The sequence below is a fragment of the Serinus canaria genome, chromosome 3 (genome assembly GCF_022539315.1).
Source record: "Serinus canaria isolate serCan28SL12 chromosome 3, serCan2020, whole genome shotgun sequence".
In the NCBI taxonomy this organism is placed as follows: Eukaryota; Metazoa; Chordata; class Aves; order Passeriformes; family Fringillidae; genus Serinus; species Serinus canaria.
The window spans coordinates 61,277,118-61,301,473 of NC_066316.1; the positions used below are offsets into that span (position 1 = coordinate 61,277,118).

General features: G+C 39.4%; 1 protein-coding gene across 2 annotated transcripts; it reads right to left on the reverse strand.

Moving 5' to 3' along the window:
• Window positions 1-397: 397 nt before the first annotated feature.
• TRMT11 (tRNA methyltransferase 11 homolog) lies at window positions 398-24,161 on the reverse strand. Of its 2 annotated transcripts, none has more exons than XM_009092434.4 (13): window positions 24,059-24,161; window positions 22,541-22,606; window positions 21,732-21,805; window positions 20,313-20,394; window positions 20,123-20,215; window positions 18,980-19,114; window positions 17,191-17,347; window positions 12,647-12,727; window positions 11,835-11,999; window positions 10,422-10,494; window positions 9,581-9,712; window positions 6,302-6,422; window positions 398-996 (listed from the first exon to the last, which is right to left on the reverse strand). In XM_009092434.4, the coding sequence occupies exons 1-13, from the start codon at window positions 24,131-24,133 to the stop codon at window positions 865-867; spliced, it is 1,386 nt and encodes a 461-aa protein (XP_009090682.3). In that variant the 5' UTR covers window positions 24,134-24,161; the 3' UTR covers window positions 398-864. The 2 variants fall into 2 exon arrangements, with proteins under 2 accessions (XP_009090682.3, XP_050829004.1); XM_050973047.1 differs by having other exon boundaries at window positions 23,972-24,133.
• Window positions 24,162-24,356: the final 195 nt, after the last annotated feature.

Consider the following 24,356-nt stretch of genomic DNA (forward strand, 5'->3'; position numbering starts at 1 on the left):
GACGTGGTGTGGATTCAGCAAAGTCTGCCCTTTCACAAATACAGCTTTGGTTTCAAAGATTTGATTAGGCTTAATACCATTAGGGAACCATTACTGATTTTATGCTGTTGTTGTTACTGGTTTAACTATCGATTTCTGAACCAAAAATTGAAGACAGTTGGCGTTACCAAGAGTCAAGGTTTAGGAATGCAAAAGCAAATCCAAGGTACAGATGAGCTTCAGATGTGGACAGGCTTCACAGGGTTTAATAGGCTCTCCAGAGTTTGTCAGGTCACAGAGGCTTTTCTTTTTGCGGGGTGTGCATGAGCCCAGTTGTTTCTTTGTGTTTGTTGTTTGTTTTAAACACTTGCGACCTCAGCCAGAGCAAGTGAAATTCATATGTGCAATTACTGCATGCAAGAATTAAAAAACCCTCACGCCAACCTCGGTTTATTGTACACCATTTACAAAAAAAACCAAAACAAATGAAAATGATCTTCTTAATCAGCAATCCCTGATCACCACCATGTGTTTTTAAAACAGCCAGATGTTCACAGTTTAAGAAGCCAAATAATACTACTACTTTCTTGTAAACGTTAATGGTGAAAGAACAATAATAATGGTTTTAGTCAATCATCATTAGTACTTGAAAGTACAAATATAAATTAAGTAAGACTCAAAAAACTTGTACAATAAAATCTGCTATAAACAAAGCTAATTAAAAAGAACTGCTCCCAACCTGGGTTGTGGGTTTCATCTTGTTTTAAAATTAAAAGCAGTATTTATTTTCCTGAAGCATCCAAATGAATGTTCATATCCAGATGTCCTTACAAAGAAACATGGTCTTCATTCTTTTCTCATTTTTTAAGCTGTTTATATAATATTTTACTTCTGATTGTCCTTTTCTTCCTTGGCAATCCTCTTTGTCACACCACTGAAATACTTCTCACGGAAAGAATTGTGTCCCCTGTACGGCATATACTGGCCATCCAACAAGTAAGAGTTCCCATCTTGATCCTGCACGGCACCAGAAGAGAAACATTAGACTTGAGGGTAGTGTGCTCAGCACGTATGCCACTCTGCCTCCAGACTTTTTCAAACCATGACATGCAAGGGTAAGGTAGTTAGGTTTTTGTTTTACAGTTCAACAGCACACACTTAAGTCGCTGAAAATATCTCAGCTGACATCACCAGAATCCCACCATTACACGACCAAATGAGCACAGGTACCATGCACCAAACAGGTCACTTTCCAGAAAAAATATTTTCAGGAGAATTCAGTCAGTCAGAGGTCTGTGGAAGGCAGGCACAAACAGAAGAGGAACACAAATGGTGAAGTGAGTTCCTACAGTTACTGAAGCACATTCAGAGATTATTTTTCTGTGCAACATTCATGTATTTCTGAAAGTTAAAGTTGACACAGGAAATCCCCACACATAATACCTATTTGACACCAGCCAAAAACACAGTTTAGAAAATTGGCCCACTGTATATACAAAGGTTTAGTTCATCATATACTGTGGCTTTATACAATTAAGATACTTGTCAGCTAACATTAGCAATGCTGTAAGATAAACATTACATCAAACTTTAATCTGAGTGTTAAAGAAAACTGATGGCAACTTCTAAAAACAGTTTAATGCTTCTGGGTGATGTCAGTTTCTCATTATGCTCAAAAGCAGGAAGGAACAGTGAGAAGCCTCACACAGAACAAATGAACAGCACAAGGAGAAAATAAAAACAAGCACACAACAGAACCAAGCCTCTATTCCGCCATGTGTTTCTTCTCAGTTTTAACCAATGCAGTAACATAAACATCAGTTCACTACCTTAAAACGCTTAATTATTTGTTTGTACTCAAAAATAAAGTTACTGTGGAATGTTTTAGCATTAGTAGGAACACTGAAGTAGCTTTTAGTCAATATTTTCATATTACAAGAGTACTACAATGCAAGGATGAACAGAATCCTAGAGGATAATCTCTCCCTTCAGCTCTTTTGTTGCCTTTTCCAGGTTTTCACCTACTAAGATCAACATCTCTCCTAGCTCCCCGAGATTTTAACAAGCATTCTAAGGGAGTGAAAGAAAAGGTTTTTCAACAAAGCAAGACGCTTTTGTGCATGTAGAAGGGCCCTCTTCTGGACACAATGAGATATTACTTCAAAGAAGGTCTCACCTGCTATGAAGGCAGACATCAGGAATGTGGCACCAGCTTAAATTAACTTGCTAAATGTTCAGTGCCATGTAGATATCTATTATATAAATCATGTGCACCAGCAGCAGCAGCTCTATTTAAATACTGCACTGTTGAAAAATAGCAGGAGAAAATGGCTTTAGGAAACCCAATGCAGGCACAGTATTATCTATTGTCTTTTGGTCACCTGCGAGGGACTGCTGTCTCCATGACTATTCTCAGGCTGATAAACAACAGGCTTTTAGCATGTTTGTGAAAAAATGAAAATTACTATAAACAGAACAGGAAACAAGAAGGATTTAAGACATACTCCTCTCACAGCCAGCCTGTACCCGTTTCTCCAGCCACTCTTTGGAAAAGAGCACTTTTTCTTCTCTTGAAATTCCAGCTCAGAAATACTTCTTCAACATAAACATATATTTTTATATCATTGGGATGTTTTAACAAGAATGCTATGTAATTCACTTCTTTTGAAAAATGGAAGGGATATTTGACCCTGGTGGATAATGATACATAGACCAAAGATACTCTAAGATAAAAATTATTCCCCACAACCTCTAAGAGGCCATGCATGTGTACAACATTCATCTTGATTTCACAGGAAACAAAATGCTGATTCAGTGGGAAGAGATGAAGGAGTAAACTACCCTCTCCTCTACCTCCAAGCTCGTTAGGGCAAAGAGAGGATGTGCTGTGTAGAAGAACAAACTTCAACGAGAACACAGGTGCAATAGGGGCAACTGTAAGCACCAGATAGAAACAGGTTTGGTGTACCACTCCACTGCAGAATCTCATCTCAAAAATCCAAGCCTCATCAAGAGCTCTGCAAACACTGCTCGCTAAATGAGAGATCTGCAGTCAGGCATGGATTTCATAAAACAGATTACAAAGGAAGTTCCTGGCCCACATCACAATAATTCCGGTCTAAGAGGTGCCATTCCCTATCTGTCACCTGTACAGGCATGACTGTCTAATAAATATGGCAATTGCTTAAAAAAAACCAAAAAAACAAACAAAAAACCCCAACCAAACACCAATAGGAATGGGAATTGCTGCTTAAAAATGGAAAAGAAAATAAGAAATCCAGAACTACCTGGGGATACCAGTCACTACTGAGATTTACTAGTCAAAGGAATTCTAAAGGCAGCATGAGGACTGATCAAAGTAATTGAAATTCTTGAATTTCAGAGACTAAGGATTTTCAAACAAATTCTAACTTACACCGTTGTATATCAAGGAGCTGAATGGGTACAATCTGAACATCAGGGATAGGCTTCATTTAACTCTACAGAGAAAATAACTTGCAAAAAAACCCTTCAACAATTTATTTGTTCTAAAGACAACATTAAAATAGGTTTTCGAGATCTCTAATAAATAATGAAGAGGCAGAAGAGAAGGGGATGCTGAACGATAACAAGAAAATGTTTTTCTTTAAATCTTGGCAAATATTGAGTGACTTTCTAAAGATTCTTATTCATCTAGCATGCCCCAGTCCAGCTTCAAGGTAATTACCCACATTTAGTTTTCATTTTAAAAAAAGTCTTCCTAGCCTTATCACTGTTTCCTACCACTCTACATCTGGTGCTGGACAGTAGCTATAGAAACCACTTGTACTAATGTTATACAGCTATAAACAAAAAGGAGCAGTTACCAAACCAGAGACAGCCGGGTCATAAACCCAGGAATAGACACTGCTAAATTCAGCAGGAAAAATTCTACACCAGTAACAACTCCACAGTAATGACGTGACATGGAAATGTTTCACCCATTCATCAGGGTGGGCTTGGGTGCCTGGTGCTTCACAGTCCCTTCCTGGACAATCATATGCTCAAAGTTTGTCCTTCAGTCAAGTTTTCTGTTACATCTTACTATATCATCTCTTGGTATTAAAAAAGTGGGATGCCTCACAGGGAGGGAGGAACATAGGGCTCTGGGCTGGGGCTGCAGCTGGCACTGCCCCACCCACCCCGGGTTTTGGGGTGAAAGTGTGCAGCTGTGCCAGGGGAGAGGCAGGAGGGGAGTGTGCATTTTGGGGTGAATGCTGTGCTGGGGGGAACAGTGGCAAGAGTTGTCTGAAACAATAATCAAATAAACCAAAACCCTTCTGCTCATACTGTGCACATGCTGGAAGAGCATATTCATATCAACACTGAGTTCAGGAAGAAATCTTTTCCAGTTGGCACAATTTCACTGTAAACTTAAAAAGAACAGACTGGATGCTTACAAGACAGTGAGTCATATACCAGGTTTGTGAGGTTTTTAATACAACATATGATCTTCATGCTTATGATCTGTTATGATAGATCAATACTTCACCTAGACATAGTCACTTTTTGCCTTCACTTTGATCTCCTTTTTATTACAAACCATTCCAATCAAACTGCATCACCAATTTCAACAACTGACTGAATTAATCTCCAGTTCAGAGTTTATTTAAAGTGTTAATAGCGAAATCAAAATTTGCTGTGAAATCTGCAATTCCTTATTGGTGGCAAACAGTGGGGAAACAGAAGAACTGCACAGTAACAGTAACATGATTTGTAACATTTCTCATCCATTTGCAAGCACTGCACTAAGCTGAATTAAAAGGCAACTGAGGGCCTGTTACAAACCAGTTTAGTAATGCAGACAGGAACCGTCTGCACACATAAATGTTAGGTATATCCATAAAAATTCACTCTTTCACTTAGGAAAAAGAAAAGCAGACAAAAGTATAACTACTGAATTTTATGGTCCTATCTGGTAAGTCAGAAGTATCCAATTCAAAGGTTGCTCAGAATATTAATAGAGGAAAAAACATGTTCCAGGTAAGGGACACTGGGGTGGGGAAATCTCAGACACCAACACAAGGTCCTAAACCAAGCAGGCAGTGGCTAAGGATTCAAATGTGAATTTTGTTCTCTAGACAAGTTTTGCATCATCAGAAACCACACATGGGTTCTGGTATCTTTAAATTATCTAACACACATCTGGAATACTGAATGTAAGCACTTCCACAGTCTTATCTAAGCAGCAAGCCTGCCAATGAGTCTCAGGTGCTCAGAGCTAAGCACTTCCAGACATGAACCTGTCAAACCATGAACTGAAGAACAGGTGATGCCCGAGAGGAGAGTAACAAATGACGCAAGTCTGTTTGCAGAAGGGCTGATAAACTTTTTAGGTTAGAATATGCTACCCTACAGCACTGATAGCAATAAAACTGCTGTCAAAAACCTCCCTGAACACCCTGGGATGTAGATGTCAAAAACTTTCATCATCTACTCTCCTGGTTTGCTACTGGTGAAGTTGGCAGCTCCGAGGCTGAACTCCAACACAGAGTGTTTACAGAAGTTCAGGTGTTGCTTGAGAACTGCAGTCACCACGAGCATCATGAAGGCAGCACTGAACCCCTGCTGTGTCAGTAGTGCAAGCACCACACAGACACAGCAGCCTGACTGCATCTCCTACCATCTGAAACAGCTCTTCCAGCTGACAAGCAATGTACTGAAAACACTTGCTCACTGAGTGCATTTTCATTTAGAATTTGCCTCACATGTGTTTAGCATTTCTTTTAACATTATTAAGTGAGAGAAGTAGCGAGAATGGAGAGGAGATCTGAATGCAGTATTCCCTGGTCCCAATGCCTCAGGGGAAGCACTCAGTGTGTCACAAAACAAAAACAGAAGAAAGATCTAGTGCACTTTGCTGTGCTTGTCACAACTTCAATATTATTCCAAAAATTAAAATGTACCACTCTAAAGATGAAGTAAAAGAATTAAATAAGGTCTACCTGTACTGCAAGACCCACAAAGATATGTAGTATTTACTTGGGCATTGAGACACACTTTGCAATCAATGGAAACTAAGGCGAAGACTCTGTGGATGGGATTTACAAGTAACTGTAAGTTCAAAGCTCTTTTTCACACTACCAAGGGACTTTTTCAGGATGAAAAGTTTACCAAAAACTGAGAATAAAAAGGAAGAAACCAAAACCAGAACAGTCCCTTAAATCACTGCTCAATTTCACAAAAGCTCTGATCATAAAAACCAAAGTGTGACAGAAACAAGGATCAAATGCTGAATAGCACGAACTTGTCACGAACACAACAGCTACTATTTTACAAAATATGATCAAGAATTCAAGCTTACCTTGAATTCTTTCACCTTTTCCATGGTTATGAGACGCCTTGATGTGTGGCTGGAAAGCAGCTGCTCGCAGTTGCTAATAAGTTTCAGGCATGGATGGCGGGGAATGATCTCTTCTGTGTATCTGGAAGAAATAATCATTCTTAATGCTGCAGGCTCATGAAGTGGAAGACCTGCAAACAAAATTCTTACAGACACTTCACAAAAAGGTTCACAGTTGAAAGTTGTTACGCACTTTAACCTGATTAAATTAATTCAGATATTACTGCTTCAGAGTTTTGACATCATATATATTCCAATCACCTTGACATGCAGTGTGTAGAATAAATTAAAACCTCACAGTAAAGAGACACTCCCCCCACTTTCTGCATGTATTTAAATGATGTTGATGTATGTACACATGGGCCTGCCTGTATAATTTCAAGCACAAAATACCTCAGCCAACCAAGAAGAACAACATTATCAGTCAGAGCTGTGATTTTAAAGATATTTTTCACAGTCAACATATATGAAGTTGAGAGAGACTTTACTCTGGCTCCCTAAAAGGAGATCATGGCACTTCAATTTCAAATCTTATTAAGACAGCTCTTATTAGAGAGTAACATTCCCAAACTTCAAAATCTGGTATTACAAATTTATCTCATTATAAATACTTTTTCTAATGGCAAAAAAAAAAAAAATCCACCACCATTTAACATTAGACAGGCTTTAATTATAAGCCAATGTTGCTACTATCTATAGAAGCAAGAGTTACAGTGTTAAATGTCCCACCTTATAAGCACACTAGTTTCTACATAGAAAGTCCTTTCCCTAAATTGCTTTCAATCCTTCTATTTCTCCAAATGCTGAAAGAGAAATTTATAGATTTAAGAGCTTTGCAAGGACTACATCAGCAAGAAGTATTAACCTAGCTGGTATGATAAATATGAGATATCCTTCCTATATACTGAAACATAGATCAGCCATTTATTCCTAGATTTTGTAATAAGCTTTCATGTAACAGTTATGAAAGGATAACACAGAAAATGGGTTCTGGTATTGTCAGGAATGATTTTGTACAAAACACCCGCTCCTATGATTCTCCAGTGTTTGGGGGTTAACAGAAGTCAGAATTGACCAACTTAATATCTATGACTTGAATTTAAAAGGTACAAAGGAGGAGATTTACATTTTTCCTGTAAAGAGGTGGATTTTCTGAATAAAAGTAAAGGTGTTGGTCTGGATTAAAATAGGATCTATCTAGGTGCTGGTGGAAAACTTGGCATTTCTTAAGATAACAGAGAGCTGCTAAAGAACTCAAACCCAAATACAGATATGCAAATAAGAAAAAGACCCAAACAGTACTGCCTCTTTACTTTCCTCCAAAACTTCCAGTCCACAAAACTAGCCACTTCTCATGTAGAAACAAGTATCTGCTTCAGCTAGGTGAAGTCAGAACATGCTTTTGGCAAAGAAGAATGAAATTAATTCTCAACTGCTTTTTCTATTACACAAGACTTTTGATGCATCCAGTACCACCAAGCTGTCTTTCTTCTACAAAGGTAGGCACCCGGCCACAATATTTTAAAAGTTTCTCTCAATAATCATACAGGAGGCTGACTTTAATGGAATTAGAAGAATTTGTACTCAACAATGATTTCAATGTCTGACTGAAAGAGTAAACTCTAGAGTGAGATCCTATCTTGAAGAGGGAGAGATCACTATCACTTTGTTAAAAAGCCTTTTCTGTTAGCATTAATGAATGTATCTCTACATTCTTTCAGGTAAAACTCAGAAATATGTCAAGTAAGAAATACACAAGCAATGATTTAAACAGACATCCAATCCAGTATTTTCGGCCTTAATTTAGGGTAATATTCAAAGATCTCAAAAAATGAAACTCAAGGCAGGTGTTGCCAGGGATATTTGATAATGCAACATGTTAGTAGAAAGTATCTTCTTCTCCCCACTTAATTGCTTCAGTGCCCCATGTTCATTATCACAGTTGAAAATAAAGTGACTATCCTATTATTCTATGCTAATTCTAGCAACTTTAGTATTTCAAGTCACAGTATGATGTGAAAATTTACTTTTAAAAAGTCAACTCAACTAGACCTCCCCAAAACAGCAACTAAAGTTGATCCCAAATATGCAGTTCCCAAGTTATCTGAAGTGAAACACTTTACACTGCTGTAGTGAGGAAGCACGCTTTTACAAAAGTTCAATGAGCAGAAGGAAAAGCACTGGTATCTTGACTAAAATAAATTCAGTAATTCCAAAGAGATTTTACTGACATGAAAATTAGCTATAACAGCATTCATTGCTTTGTCTGTGAATTGTTTCAAGAGAAAAAAGGCCTAAAATACCAATTTTATCATTTACTAAAAAATACAAACTACTAAGTGCACTCTCCTGTTACAGAATCATGTAACAGAAATGGCTCCTTTTGATTTCCAAATTTGCAAAACAGCATGAGATATACAGGACTATCACAAGCCATTTCCATGGTGAAACCAGGGACAACTACCACTTTATGTAACAGTATAGTTTGACTGTATATAGAAATATAAGACACTGTAGAAACTACCTTCAGAGCGAATCTGTATCTGGAAGACACCTTGAAACGACTACTACACATGAACTCCTCACTTTGCAGTAAAAATCTTTACAAAAACAAAACAAAAAATCCCTCAAACTTAATCTAAGAGATGCTGAAATAAGGCATGCAAACAGCTGGTTTTCCTTATGCACTCAGCTCTGATCCCAGGCTGCACTCCTGAGCAGACAGAATCCCACAGTCTCTGCTGGCCTCTCTCGTCCCTAACAGGGCTGCTCTCAGATGTTCCTGCCTCTCACTGCCACCTCTTGGTCATTTCACTTTTATTTCTCAGAAGTTAAATCAGTAGTGCTAAACCCCAAAGAACCAAGGATGACTTTTACACACCTCTATCAACTACTTTAGCAGAAACACATACTAATACTAGCCTTGCTTCTACTGTCTTAGAAATCTATCTGCACCTTGAAAGTAACTTTTTAAGCTTAAACCTCAACCCACTGGACATGCATTTACAATGATATGCAAAGGCATTTTCTGTTTGGTAACAGTCAGGAATTATCTCCATTCAAAAGCTCTGTTACAAAATGTGGCCTCCCTCACACAAAGTTTTAAAAGACAAAGTCTGGGCATTACTCTTAAGTGCTGGTACTATGGAAGCTCCAGCTATACTATGTCCCAAAGGAAAGCACAGTGAGAATACAGCATCCATTCTGACACACAACACAGCAGAATTCAACAGTACATACTCAGGCCTGTATATGGGCAGCCAGTAAACCAATCTTCCTCCCATCACCAGATATTCTGCCCCAAACTTCAAGAGGTCAAAAAAGATGTCACTTAGATGGTAACTGGATGAAACGAAGAAGTGATTTTCTGTGCTGAACAAAAAACATACAAGTGTAAACAAACAAGAGCATAGGTAAAACCTAAATTTTTAATAATAATAATTAAAAATATATACTAAGCCACAAAAGCACTTTCTGAGCTTTGCAAAGCTACCTAAGACAATCCAGGAGCACAGCTTTTACTATGAGAAATACAACTTCTCAAGTTCCCTATATCTCTGACTTCCACATGTATTAAAGATGAATCTAAAGAGCCACAGGTATGCTGGCTATAGTTATTTTGCACAGCATCTTTGTAAAGAAATTAAAGTCAGAAGGCAAGGAAGGCCAGGCGCTGGAAAAGCCATTGGACATCTCTGAAAAGAAAAGAGCAGTGGAAAATGCAAAAGAAAAAAGTTGCAGGTAAAATTACAGGTATTCCATTTTAGAGTGATTTCGCAGCTTGCAGGGACCAAAGACAACTTTTCTGGAAATACATGTTAACGGTGACTCAAAGAGGTGAGAAACAGGATTCAACACCTGAACATACACAAGGGATGAGGGAAAACAAAACCAAGAAGGTTTCAGGAAGTGACATAGTGGTTTTGCAAACCGAACAAAAAAAGGTTTTTCCTCCTTAACTATAATTGCTACCGTTTTTTAACTTCTGACAGCCAAACAAGAAGTAACAAACATTCTAGAACTCTAACTAGGTTTCTATTAAGACATTTATATTCTATAACAGACAAGACAGCTTCCCTACCTTCCTTCAACCGATTTAACTGCTTCCTTTTGTGATCTCATTCTGCGAGGAGCTTCTCTGATACCATATGGTGCTAGACAAAGCAAAAGCAAAATGCATAGATGAGAACCTCACCCTTTGTCCAAATAACACAAAATTACACCACACACACACAACAGTGCACAAACTGTGGCTTAAAGAAGGAAAGCTTTTACAAAGTTGAAGTCAGTAAGGGAAATTTCTTCAAGATCTGTTGAAAGCTTCTTGCTCCAAAAAGTTATTTTAAAACTGTTTCAAGCAAATCTCTTCAACTGTAAGAGCTTCTGGCAGCCTACAGTTTTGCTACATGGCTAAATGCTGTGTTGTTTCTTAAAAGATATTCCTTAGATTTCCAACATGTGATAAATAATCCCATCCTTTTTTGCTTGACAGACATGAATATGTCCCCTGTAGCACTTAACTAACCTTTTTCAAAATGAAATTAGGTATATCAGAATTCTTGTCAGCACGTTACACAAATGGTAATTTTCACACATAAGAACCAGGGAAGGTTTTTTGTCATACATTTTTTGCACATTTCTAATAGCATAAGATACTTACTTCATGTTCAAAAAAATCTGAATTTGTGCGACTTGTTTCACAATCACAGAAGCACCAATGTAACCACTGCAGAAGTTTTACAAATGGTTTCACACTCAATTCTAAGTCCATATTAATATTCTAAACTGTCTTGCTGTCGAACAGGCCAAAAAAAAACTAGCAAGCAACCCAAAAAGAAAAGTCACACTTCCTATTCCTAATGAATATGAGTGTGTTATTTTAAGAGCCAGCACTTGAGATCAGAAATTGCTGGATCAAGGTCTTCATTTATCCCCTTGGTTTCTCTTCCCTCTCATACAAGAAAAAAAGTGTTTAGTAAATTGGTTTCTAAAAGAGCAGAGGATCCTTTCAAACTGCTCTATCTTCCAGTAGCTAAGTGTATTGGAAACACATTAAAATTTCTCTTTGGAAGCATTACATTAAGCATTAACACAAGTCTCCCAAAGTCCATAAGATGCACGGCAGACTCCAATGTGCTGCCAACAGCAATACAGACCATTCTGGTAAGAAGTCTCTATGCACCAATCATGTAATGCTTTTACTGAAAGAGACTTCTTCAAAGGATGATTTTCAGCCACATTGATTTCTACTAGTGAATGTAACATTCTCTCCATGGGAGAAAGTGTCATTGTCAGCTTTATTACATGTTAATAACTATCCCTAAAATAAATGCAGAGATGTCAAATGCAGATCCAATTTCCGTAGTGCTGCTCTCAACAATCACCTTTGGAAACATGGAAGCTGCAGACCGGCACACTCATCCAGACATTTAATCAACAGGCAATAATGTTTTAGTCACTGTTACTGGGCAACAAAAGGCAGTAACAAACTTACGGTCTGTAATGATTGCATCAAACAACATCCCTTTTCTCCATACTGGCCTTGAAAAATCAGCAACGAGTGCATCGAGGTAGTATTTCTCTAAACCATACTGTCGGAGATTAGCTCTGATATTTTCATCTGGCCCTCTCCATTTCTGGTTCTTTCTGCTTGCCTTGCCTGGGAGGGGAAGTGGAATGGAAAGGGATAAAAAAAAGCATACTCAGCAAGAAGCTATTATATATGAAGAACTTTCATATACTATACCATTTAAATTAAAGGAAAATAATCAAATGCCACCAAAAAAAAAAACTATCAGAAGTGCTCACAATAAACTTCACAAGTAGTAACGAAAAATGAAAATACATGAGAAAAATTCTGCTGCACCATCTGCACAGGGTATCAAAGAACACATTTACAAAAATGTTGGTTTGTAAGAATCCCTCTCCATCCACCAGTCTCAACCCTGTCCACTAGGTCAAATATAATTTGTGTATTTGCAGAGAAGTAACAATGAGATGAAGGTTCCTGGCTCAGGTTTTGAAGAGCTTCCCACATCATAGGTTAAAAGAGCACACAGCTGTGGTAATGACTATTTGGAACTTTGTTTTGGTCTTCACTATTCTTTTTCAAAAATATTTCCAGCTTAAAAATAAGATAATATCTTGACTAGTGTACATGTAAATTGGTGAATAAAACTAAGTATGACCAAATAAATCCTGCAAAGATTAATGCTGCTTTAAAATCCACTAAGTATCATCAGCTACCATCAGTCTTCTTAAATTACAGAGGGTAAGATTTTAGTGGCTTCAAAATATGTAACATACCTAATCCATGGATTGTGTTGTAATCTATATCAGTACCACACACGTATGCCCCGAAATGTGCTGAGGAGATTAAAAGGCCACCTAAACAGGGGAGAAAAGAGGCGAAAAATAAACTTCTGTCATAAGTGTCACCTGCGTTAGGATTTTTTCCTCAGGGACTTCAGGAGCCTACAGCAGCAGCACACTAGACCCAAGGAAAAGAAAAAAACCCAAAGCAAACACTAAAAAAAGATGTAGAACTATCAACTTGTTAGAATCACTATGTAATTATAATCAGACATAATAACACTAAGTCCTTTGTCTGCTCTACATGATTTTCTTTATCTTGCTATGCCCTATGTCACTCCTCATCTCTGGAGATTGTTCAGGAGTTTTGTTTATGGCTTTCTATATTTTAAGCAGTAAGATCCTTTAATCATTACATGAACCAAAACTTTTGATTCTACTTTGCAAGGAGCAGAATTTCAAACTCCAATTTTTCCCAATTGTCAAGCAATTGGAAAAATCATCACCAAACAAATGGCAGTTCTACTGTGTCTGTTCTCAAAGCCAGTTTCTTTAAAGGTGTCCAAAAATCAAACTTCTGTAAGATGGCTATTGCCATTTTATAAGAAACAAAGGTCAGGAGCCTTACAAAAGTAAATATCTTCAATGTAAACATAAACATCAAAAACATTTCTGCAATCATTTTCAAGTGTGAAAACTACATACAAATGCATTTGTCTGTGAGTAGGCAGTCTACTTTGTCAGTAGCTTTACCAATGTACTTATTTTGTAATAACACCATTTTTGTTTAATTACTACTATTGCAACACATCTTCCTAATTAAAAAGAAAAGAACACCGTACCACAAAAAGTGTGATTTCCCCTTGATACTGACAACAGCTGAACAGCCCACAGAAAAGAATAAACGACATTAACTCTTTAACAGCTTCCAAATGAAACAATGGACAGACTGTAGGAGATGAACAGATACCTGTGTGGTCAAGTTATTAATAAAGAGGTCTGTGGCTATCAGAATGGTTTAGAACAGAAGAGAACTGAGAAAAAGGCTGTGAACCCCACTGGTGTCAACAGTCCTGCTAAATAAAGGGGATGACTGCTGCAGCATGAAGGCTGACAATTTGCAAGCTGGCTGGGGCGTGACACCAGTTCTCCCATTCACCAGGAGCGTGGAAAGAGGCATCTCAGGTGGCTGCACTGTCCTGAGCCACCCACTGAGCACCAGCAAATCCCTAATGTGCCCCGTGCTCACCAGAGAACTTTTAATGAACTCTACCAAAACCAAAGGTGAGCAAGAACAAAAAAACTTTTAATATTCCTCTGTTTTTTCTTGCGAAATGGATCAGGGAAAAACAAGGTTACTCACCCCAAAGGAATCACCCATTTCCCTTCTTGGCTGCAATCCCTCAGAACAGATGGGCAGTACATCCAGAGGGTCAAGACAAATTTAGCTAGCCCTGACCCCAAGTATGGCATACCACCCAGTCCTACAAAAAAAGTAAGAAGAGAGTCCTTTGCCCATCTAAGAATATTTTTAATCACAGGCAAAAAAAGAAGCTTGAAATTATGAATTTACAGCTTTTAATAAATCTCAGCTTGTACTAGTTCAGGTGTGTTCACACAGAAGGTGCATGGATACTTACACACTCTACCATGGCCAACCCTTTGATCGGTATATGAAACAGACAAAGGGTTAATCAGGGAATCACTCTGTCCCTGGTGACTTGTAGCAGAATGATGATGGCACAGAGCTTCATGCCTTTCTACCACACACTATTCTCTACCTCTTCACCATGGATGAGGTCTGGTCCTCCAGGATGCCAAAGAAAAACATCCTGCCATTTACAACTATGCAGTATCACAAATATCTTCCAAAAGAACAATCAACAAGATTACTGAGATAGCCTGAACTGACTGTCCAGGGGGAAGCACAAAATATTCAGGTAAAGGACTTGATTTATTGTTCTAGAAGCTTCCCGGCTTTCTTCTGCCCAGCCCTGAGGAAAGAATATCTAAACATGGATGGAAGTTAAAAACACAGTCTTGGCCATTCCAATTCTGCTCGACAATAAAAAGGGGAATCAAGTCTTCTAAAAGCCAGCCTGGTCAAAGAGCACTTTATATTTCAAGGAAAACTGCCAATTGTCCATTCTTATACTAATGTGAAAGACTTATGGTTTGGCTTATACAGCAAAAACCAGTCTGCCTGCAACTAGCAAGAACCATTTTGCAAGGCCATCCTGGTTTTGTTTTCTATTGGTTTATTACTGGTTTACTCTTCACTTTATCAGTGAAAAAAACCAGGCAGAAACACAGCCAGGTAACAAAGCTGTGCTAATAAAGAAATATGAACTGCAGTTCTTCAAAATGTTCCTCAGATCCTGAATATATATTTTTTCCAAACCCATCAGCTCAAAATGACTGCATCACACTCAACTCCAAACACTTCCCAGAAACTCCAATGACAGGGCACTGGAGTACTGCCAAGCTCAAACTCCAGTTACAGGGCACTGCAATATTGACAAGCTCAAAATCTTCTGAAAGTCCTCAAGAGACAACCGAAATTCCTGGGGTTTACTCAAAAGAAGTAAGTGCAAAAGCCACTGTTATTTAGTCATAAATACACTCTACTGACAAATGGCATGCCACCAAGTATCTCCCGTGTCCCCTTTAATCCCTACACTTTATTACAAATGTCTAACAAAAAACAAAAAAAAAATTGGAGTTCAAACTACTAGGCAATTTGGGGAGAATTCTGTATACGTTACATATATGAATGCATATGAACATATGCATGTACATTAATTATGTAAATGTTTGAACTGAAACACAACATTTATCTTGAATTTCTACAGCTTCATCATTTTTATGTGATTTTTCTGTCTTTACCCTTCCTTTCTTCCCCTCAGTTTCACTCCCAAGAGAAAGAATGCTTTCAGAGACTTTATTTTGTGATTTAAGTTAGCAGGTTTTATAAGACAAAAAGCCACAGATGCCAAAATGAAACCAACTGCTAAGAGGTAAGTAGAGGGATTTCCTGAACCTTTCAAAGGACAAGCACAAGAAAGAGGAGAAAATTTCATAAGGTATTATTATGCATTAAAAAATCAGGTCCTGTAAGAATAAAATTTAAGACAAAATCATAGAGTTCACCAAACCCTTCTGTTTCTGAAAATATCATATCCATGCTCTTTTTGGCACAGAGAAGACACATGCTAATAAGAATTTATCCTACTAGTGTAGTCTTCTCCCTCCCTAACTTCTCTGCAGAGATTTTTCTTCATCTCCCCAGTAATATAAGTATTTTTAAATCTATGCATTTCACATGTGGTCACCTTGACTAAAGTTTAGCAAGTTGAACATGAGTCAGCAGTGCCCTGGCAGCCAGGATGGCCAAGTGTGTCCTGCAGGGCATCAGGCACAACATTGCAGCTGGGCAAGGGAGGGGATTGTCCCGCTCTGCTCTGCACTGGGGCAGCCTCACCTCGAGTGCTGGGCGCAGTTCTGGGTGCCACAATGTCAAAAAGACATTGAAGTATTAGAAAGTGTCTAAAGGAGGGCAAGAAAGATGGTGAAGGGCCTTGAGGGGAAGCCTCAAGGGGAAGCAGCTGAGGTCACTTGGTCTGTTCATCCTGGAGAAGAAGAGATTGAGGGGAGACTGCAGTACAATTTACAGCTTCCTAGCTGGGAAAAGAGGAGGGGAAGGCACTGATCTCTTCCCTGTGGTCACCAGTGACAGGACCCAAGGGAATGGCCTGAAGTTGTGTCAGGGAAGTTTTAGGTTGGATATTAAAAAATACCCAGAAACACAGGCTTTGCTACATTTTTGAAGAAACTACTATAGGTAGCTTAACACAATATAGTCTGCTATAATTATATAGCACAAGCTGACACAATAGATCAGACGTTTCTATCCAGCAGTTTCCCTAAGGAAAAAAGTACTTGTGTGCCATGCACAGTGATATGTGGAATAAAAGCTCCCCCTCCTGGCTAAGACAGGGAAAGCTCAGCTGGGCAAGGGTACCTTGGGTGAGTAGTAATATCCTGAACACAGGCTTTGCACAATAAAGAGTTCCTCATGGAATGTTGCCATGACCTCACTATTGCTATGTAGTGTTGTATGACCAGAAATGCCCTCAGCACTCCCCTAAAGAGCCAGCTCTAAAATGCTGCCCTTTTTAATGTCCTGAAAGTGACTGCAGCAAGTGCTTAGCCAAATTCCAATTCTTGGTCACCTTGATCTTAAGCAATCCATGACACACATGGATGAGTGCTTAGGCCACTTGGTGTAAAAAAAACAATGAAGACAGACCTTTTAAAAGAGCAAAATAAACTGTTTACATATTTGGAATTTGGTCTCCTTCCTCCAAAATCCCTTTCAGGTTAACAAACCATAATTTTATAAACACCATTTTGCCTTTGGTATCATCTCAAATATCTGTTGAGCACCAGAAGTCATGACACCAGGTAAAAGAGCAGTGCAAGCACTAACACAATAATCCAGTTCTTCCCATCAGCTAAAGAAAAAAAAAATTACATACCTGTTCCAACAAATGGATCATATACAATGTCATTGGGTTTTACTCTCCCATGGTTTGCCATGATGAAGGAGAGGCAGGCATCCATGCTCGTATTTCCAATGAAGTGTCTCTTCTTTACACTGTAGGATTCGATGAGTTCTCTTTGGCCATCTGCAATCTGTTGAAACATTTAAAACCCCTGTCAAATCCTGGATACAAGATATAAACAGACTTGCTTTAGTGACACACCATCCAAAACCAGGTAACTTCACAACACGTCACCTTGCTTTCTGATGTCTGAAAATATGACAGGCCTCTTTCCAAGCAACAGATATCTTGGTTCAAAACCTGGGTAAATTCTTCCAGACAGAGGTCAAAAGTGTACAAACATTTTAGAGAGAAAATTCTAAGCAATTACAATTAGAGTAACTTTGCTATTATTCTAAGCATCAGAAAAACAATTCCTGGCAATTCATAGTTAAAAGGATTTCAAAAATATGAGGATTAAACATGCATGTTAAGACATGCACGTACATACACAGATGCTTAAGGTCAGACAGAATTTCTTTCTTCACTGGCATTTCTGTCCCACTCAAAATCCAAATTTAGGATAGCGTTGACAGGTGAGAATTTGAGGGAAAAGCAAACAAACACCAAATGCTGGCATTTTTACACCAGACTTCCAAAGTACATTGGAGAAGACCAAAGCAATCCAAAACAAAACATATTCAAACACTGTCCAATACTATCCCCCCACCTCTGCTCAGCTTCAGTCTTACTGGGCTAACAAAATACACCTGCCTATTTCTTCAGGTTGGTTTACTCATTTTTAAACACTTCAGGAATTCAGCACAGATGGGACAACAGTTGCAATGTTTCGCAGCATTACCACAACCCAGTGTGCTAGCACATCAATCACAGGCATGGAGAATATTCACAAGCCCTAACAGATCGCTTGAATCTCTAACTTCTCTGGAACACAAGCCACTGACTACAGCTACACCACCTCTGCAGTGCTTCTCCCTCCTTTCAGCTGCCCTTGACCCAGGACACTGCAAGCACATAGTCCCGCAAGCGGCGAGTGTCATTCTGACAGATATCCTTTGAGGTACCCCTTTTCCCTCACAAAAACATGAAAGATCAGATTTCCTCAGGATGTCCTAATAATGCAGCAGGTTTAGAGTGCACATGGCCAGCAAGCAAGAACATTTGTAGTGAAGACCACAGATGACAGGCTCCAGACAGTTTTTGTACTTGCCTCGTTCTGCACTGTCAGTGCTCCCTTGGGCAGGTGCCTGACTCTGGGCTGAACTCACTGATGTCCAAAGCCTCAGGGATCAGTCTGCACCTTTCCACGGAGGTGCCTACCACGGTCACTTGAAGCACTTACAGAATACTCCAGTGAGGCTGATGCCACTCAGCAGGGCCACGAGGCATCTACAGTTCTGTACATCTTTCTATGTGTTTGGAACAGGTGCTTTCAGCTGCAGCCAGGTCCAAAAAATTGTAACATGCCAACCCAGCTGTGCAGGCTCACGGCTGTGCTGAGTCCTCTCAGTGGATGGCAAGACAAAGGTGTGTTTCCAGATACAAATTCATTTTTTTTTCCACCTCTAAATTGTCCAGTAAAGCCACTTTTTCCTAGACACAGTAAGGACTCCCAAAACTTGCTTCAGAGTATTATGCAATGACAAATTCAGACGGCATTTTCTGCTTCTATTAAAAGTCAAAACACTTTTTACATTTAAACTGAAGTACACTCTCCTGAAAATACAAGCTTGCAAGAACTGAAGCAAACATGCACACGCACCCATCTACCAAAATACAGATGAATGGGCTCTTCTGGAACATCGTTTGGGTTCATTCCATAATCTTCCAAAATCCAAAATACGTGTTCTGGATTCTTTAAATTTACTTTTCCTTTGAATGGTAGAAACTCAAGGGCCTATACAATAAAGTAAAAAATAAACAAGTTTTTTTTTTTTTTTAAATAGGTACCTTCCCCCCCAAGAAAAAACACCAAACAAACAAAAAAATCAGCAAAACTCCCACAATTTCACTTGTGAGAAATGGTATATTAGTACTAAAAAGTTCAATTTTCACTGTTTTTTTGAAATGCCTTTCTTCTAAACAAAAATAGCTCAATGATTAAGGATTAGAAATTGGGAACCATAACACCTTTTATCAACTGAACAGAACTCAACTTCCTAGGAAATTAACTGTGCATATTAATTATGCAATTTTCAAGTTATAGGAACAACAATGATGATGAACAATGGGATGTGAAATTTCAGTGATGTGCAGCTACAACTGTTTACATACTTAGCATTATTTCATGTACACAAAAACTGAACAGACGTGGAAAAATAGCTGCTACTTATACAGATAATTTCAGTCTCTGTAAATGAAGAAAATTGAATAAATAGGTGCCAAAATAGAATGTGGAGGAGTAGAAATAAACAGTAATTTGGAAAAATTTCCTAAATTAAATACTGAAATAGCTAGGAGGATAGCATAAGTACAGATAAGAACAGGAGATCAGCACACAATCCACAGCTTGCAGCTGAAGTCACTTGTTCCACATTCTGCAACAATAAAAGCCTAATAAGGAGATCAAGTAACAGATTTTCCAAAAATCTAGCACCTAACTCTTGCCATTTGAATCTTATAGTTCTCAGCAGTAAGCTGCAGTTTCCCCAGCACACTGGGATGAAATCAGCAGTGATATTTGTTTGGCATTGTATATGCCTTAAACAGTCAGTTTATAGGGGGGAAAAAAGTTGTGAATTTTGAGAGAATGTTTATTCAGACACAAAAATCTCATTTAGCCCTGATAAGACACAAGACATAAACTCCCTTAAGATCTTGAAGAAACTTAAATACACTGATAGCATGGAATAAGAACAACATGAACAGATTAAACTAAACAAAGATTTCTTAACCATCTACTTACATCAATCTTTTTTATTTTCTGTGCTTGGGTCAGTGTTTTATTAAATGTATGAATATGTACTTTGTAAGTAGAGTCTGACTGTAGATATGGAAGCTGAAAAAAATAAAAGACAAAGACACTTTAATAAGTAGAGATACAGTGCTATTCAGTGGGCTTAAGGAACCACAGTATCCAGATTCTTTATATATACCATCTTGTCTGTTGGATAGTTCTTCAAAGATGCATAGAGCTCCCCTGCAGATTTTCCATGGCCCCACAGTTCAAATATAGACCTAAAATTACAAAGTTTTTTAAAGTCAGTCACATAGAGCAGGGAAAATGCCTTACAGATACTTATTTCTTTTAACCTATTTGGCCAATGTAGGCTTTAATTCATGGAGTTTTAATTCATGGAGTTTTAAAGTCAACATTTAATTCTAGATAAATGTTTCAGTTTGTCTGAAAACAAACTGAAGGCTGATTTCACTGATGCTTTTCTTTGTTTGGTAACATGCACCAAATCTTCAGAGCTTTTCATATTGATTAGCAGTGCAATGGAGGCTCCAGTGATCTTATTCTAAAACTAACACATCTCCCCACAACCAGCAGTAGGACAGAAAAATAAGCCATGGGCTAGTTATGCTTTATACACAGAATTAGCATACATTAGCTGAGAGTGCGTGGTGTGCAGAACATCTGAAAGCTGTTTTGTCACATTTTACTCCCCTAGCTGCCTGAAGCTGCTTTTTAAAGTGCAGTGCTCTATTCTTTGGGCAAAAGTGGAGAACCCAAGTCATTGTAGGTAAAACTGAACACCTGAGACAAGCACTCAACAGGGACTGTGCAACATTCTGCAGAGGAGGCCAAGCTCTGAAGAACACAGCACAGGCACCACAAACTTAGTATGGTCAGAGGGACATAACACACCTATGCTGCTTCTCATCCTGAACCATACTTCAAGGCCTCTTGCACACACCTCACTGGAAATGTCTGCCAGTTATTCAGACACCTCTAAAAAATTACCAACTGGACAATCACTCTCCAGCATATTCTTGTGCTCTTGAATTTCTTAGAAGGGACCTCTGCTGCAGAAGTCAGGGCTGAAGGCTCAGATGCCAGCACTAAGGGATCTTGAGTCACTAAGGGAGAGTGACTCAACCTTTCCCTTCCATGATTGTCAGTTTTCACATATCACTGGTTTTACCTTTCAATTCCATACATATTTTAGAAAAAGCCACTAACTCAACATTATACAAGGCACATAAAACATGAGTGACACTAGAAGTGCTGTCTCTGGAGTGAAGAACACCATTTTGAGACCCCGAATTGATCATATACTGAGTAAAGACGACACACAGGCATGCTACATAATCAGTCAGTCCTACAGGAGTCCTACAGGCTCCAGTAGCACCTTCTCAATTCTAGAGGAAATCAGAGACTCTTTATTTTATGACTCCATACAAAATTTGTATTTGTATGGAGTCATAAAATAAAGAGTCTCTGATTGTTCTATTAATACAAATTTTGTATTAATAGAACAATTAATATTGTTCTATTAATACAAAATTTGTATTAATAGAACAAAATCCCACTGCTTATATTTTTATTTACAGCATTTTTAATCTCTTACTTTGCACATACTGTCCGCTTCATTAGTCCCCTTGCCATCTCTTCTGAAGGAATATTAAGAATCCAAAAGGGAGACTGCAATCAAGAGAAGGTAAGTGATGCAAATACCCAGCTGCAGGATGTCACATGAATTACACAACTACACAGTTCTGTTCTATAAAACCAGAACATGCATACTGAAGATTAAATAAATTAATAAAAAATACATCTGTTACTATTAATCATACAGAGAACATGGGGATAAAAAAAATAATCTGACACAAAACTGTTTACTCAGCTTGAATGTCTGAGAAATTCTGTTATGCATTTAATTTTTCCAACATAACTGGCTTGGTAAAATATTATTTGCACTTCTCTTGATTATTCATTCTCTAAAGACTGGAAACACCTCATTACACACGAGCAGTAACTAAATCCCAGTAACATTCTCTGGCCAAGCACTGAGACCAGAATCATATGGCTTCATAACTGCACTCCTCCTCTGTCTCACTGATTTAGAGGCAAACACCAATTCCAATTTGAGTGTTTTCAGGGTTTAGCTATCCTAAAAAGCAATGAGAGCCTCCCAGCAGATGGCACTGCTTCTTTTCATGCTGGTAAATGAAGACAACTTGAGGTGCATTTTGTGCATCTTTTTTTTCAAGTTCTGAGTCTTTACTGAAATTGAGAAGTCCTCAGTTTTGGGAAGATTTCTGATTTTCCTAACAAACTTCAATATTTATTCAGATGCCCACAATTAATAAAAACACTGTAAAGAACATACTTGCAGGCCATACACACACTCAAGTAAAATATTTGGTCCTCACTTACATTTACACGAATTTCCTGCTCGCCACTGAATTGTCCACCACAAAGGGAGAGCAATGATGTTATTTCCTAAAGTGAAAACATAAAGGTCAGGCTTTAGAATCTTATAAAGAAGAAAAGGAAAAGGGAAAGAAGAGAAAAGAGAAGAAGCAGCATGACACAAATTCTAATGCAGACAGTGGCTAGGGCACACGTTCACAAGTAAATTCAGATTGTATGTACTGCTCATGAACTGAAAATGAAGACTTCCCCGCTATAAAAACAGCCTTCTCAAAATTCATTGGCAAATATTAGGAAAATTTCAGTAATGAAATCCCACCATTTCACATATTCTCCTTCATCAGAATCTCTACTGTTCAATCCTACACTCCCACAACAATATTACCCACTCTCTTCTTGAAATATTTTTCTAACTAACTAACTATGACTTTCTTCTAACTTCACATGACAGTGATATTTCACTAGTAACACTGACTCAGGGCCAGGATCAGCAGATCATCATCTGGCTAAAAAAATCTGTCCTTGCTTATTCCATTAAATTTTTGACAAATCATGTTCCCAGCATAGGTATCACTAAACCAAACAAGCTGAGCGGTCACCAAAATAAAGAAGATATGGCTCTGCTTCCTTCAGCAGCTGTATCAACAAAGTGTCACCAAAACCTTGGTGATAAAAGGAAAAACTTTCTGTGTTACATATCTATCATTTTCTTTTTACTTCATCCGATGACCTTGCCTAAAGAAAAATCAGGATGATCATGAATGGAACTCATCAGGTTCCAGTCCCACAAAGCAAACAGGAAAGAGAACCTTAATGAAAAAAAGGAAAATAAAAAATTCAAGACACATTAAACATTTTGTAACATGTGACAATCCAATCAAGGAGGGAACATCACCCTGTGAAACAGACCATGGCACTCAGTCTTGAGTGCCTGAGCACCTGCAGGGACGGTGACTCCACCAGCTCCCCGGGCAGTCCATGGAGGGAGGCGCTGGCGTGTGCCCAGGGCAGCACCAGCCACTCCTGCCCTCAGGGCACGCTGACGGGAGCTGACGTATAACTTAAACTTCAAAACTAGTCACCAAAGCCAACAACTTGAAAGCGTTATTATAACCCCAGCTTCCGCTTCTCACATAGAGCCCCGGGTACTCTGCTGGCAACCTCTCCTAGCGCCAGAGGCTCTGGAAAAGCGAGCGGCAAGAAAAGTGCTGCCTTAAAGCCACCACGCGGAGGCTCCCCATGAGCCTGGGGCAGGAGAGGGAACCTGGGGGTTCCCACAGGACGCGGGAAGCGGCGAGGGAAGAGGCGCCGGGCGCTCCGAACCCCCGGCTCTCCCAGAGTGAGGGGACCCCGGCCGGGGTCCCGCCCCCCGGCACACCCGAGGGCCGCGCTGTCCGGGAGCGCCCCGGAGGAGAGGGGAGGGCAGCGTCTCACCCGGCCCCGGCCCCGACCGCAGCCCCGATGGCGGTCGCGGTCGCGGTCCCGGCCCCGGTCCCGGTCCCAGCCACGCGCAGCGCTCACCGGCAAGCGGAACTCGAGGTGCTCCTGCGCCAGCAGCAGCAAATAGCGCCGCAGCGCCGGGGCCGCCAGCGCCATGTCCGGCCATCCCCCGCCTCCCGCATGCGCCGCCGGCAGGGAAGGGCGGGAGCGGCAGGAGGAGCCCGGGAAGGGGCGTGTGGCGGAGAGACCCCTGCGGCCCCTGCAGTGCCTGGAGCGGGACACGGGGCTGTGCGAGCTCTTCTAGAATTACTACTCATTTCATCTTCTTCTCATCCTCCTTGTAGTTATGTTTTGGGTGTGCTTTATTACGCGCGCCACG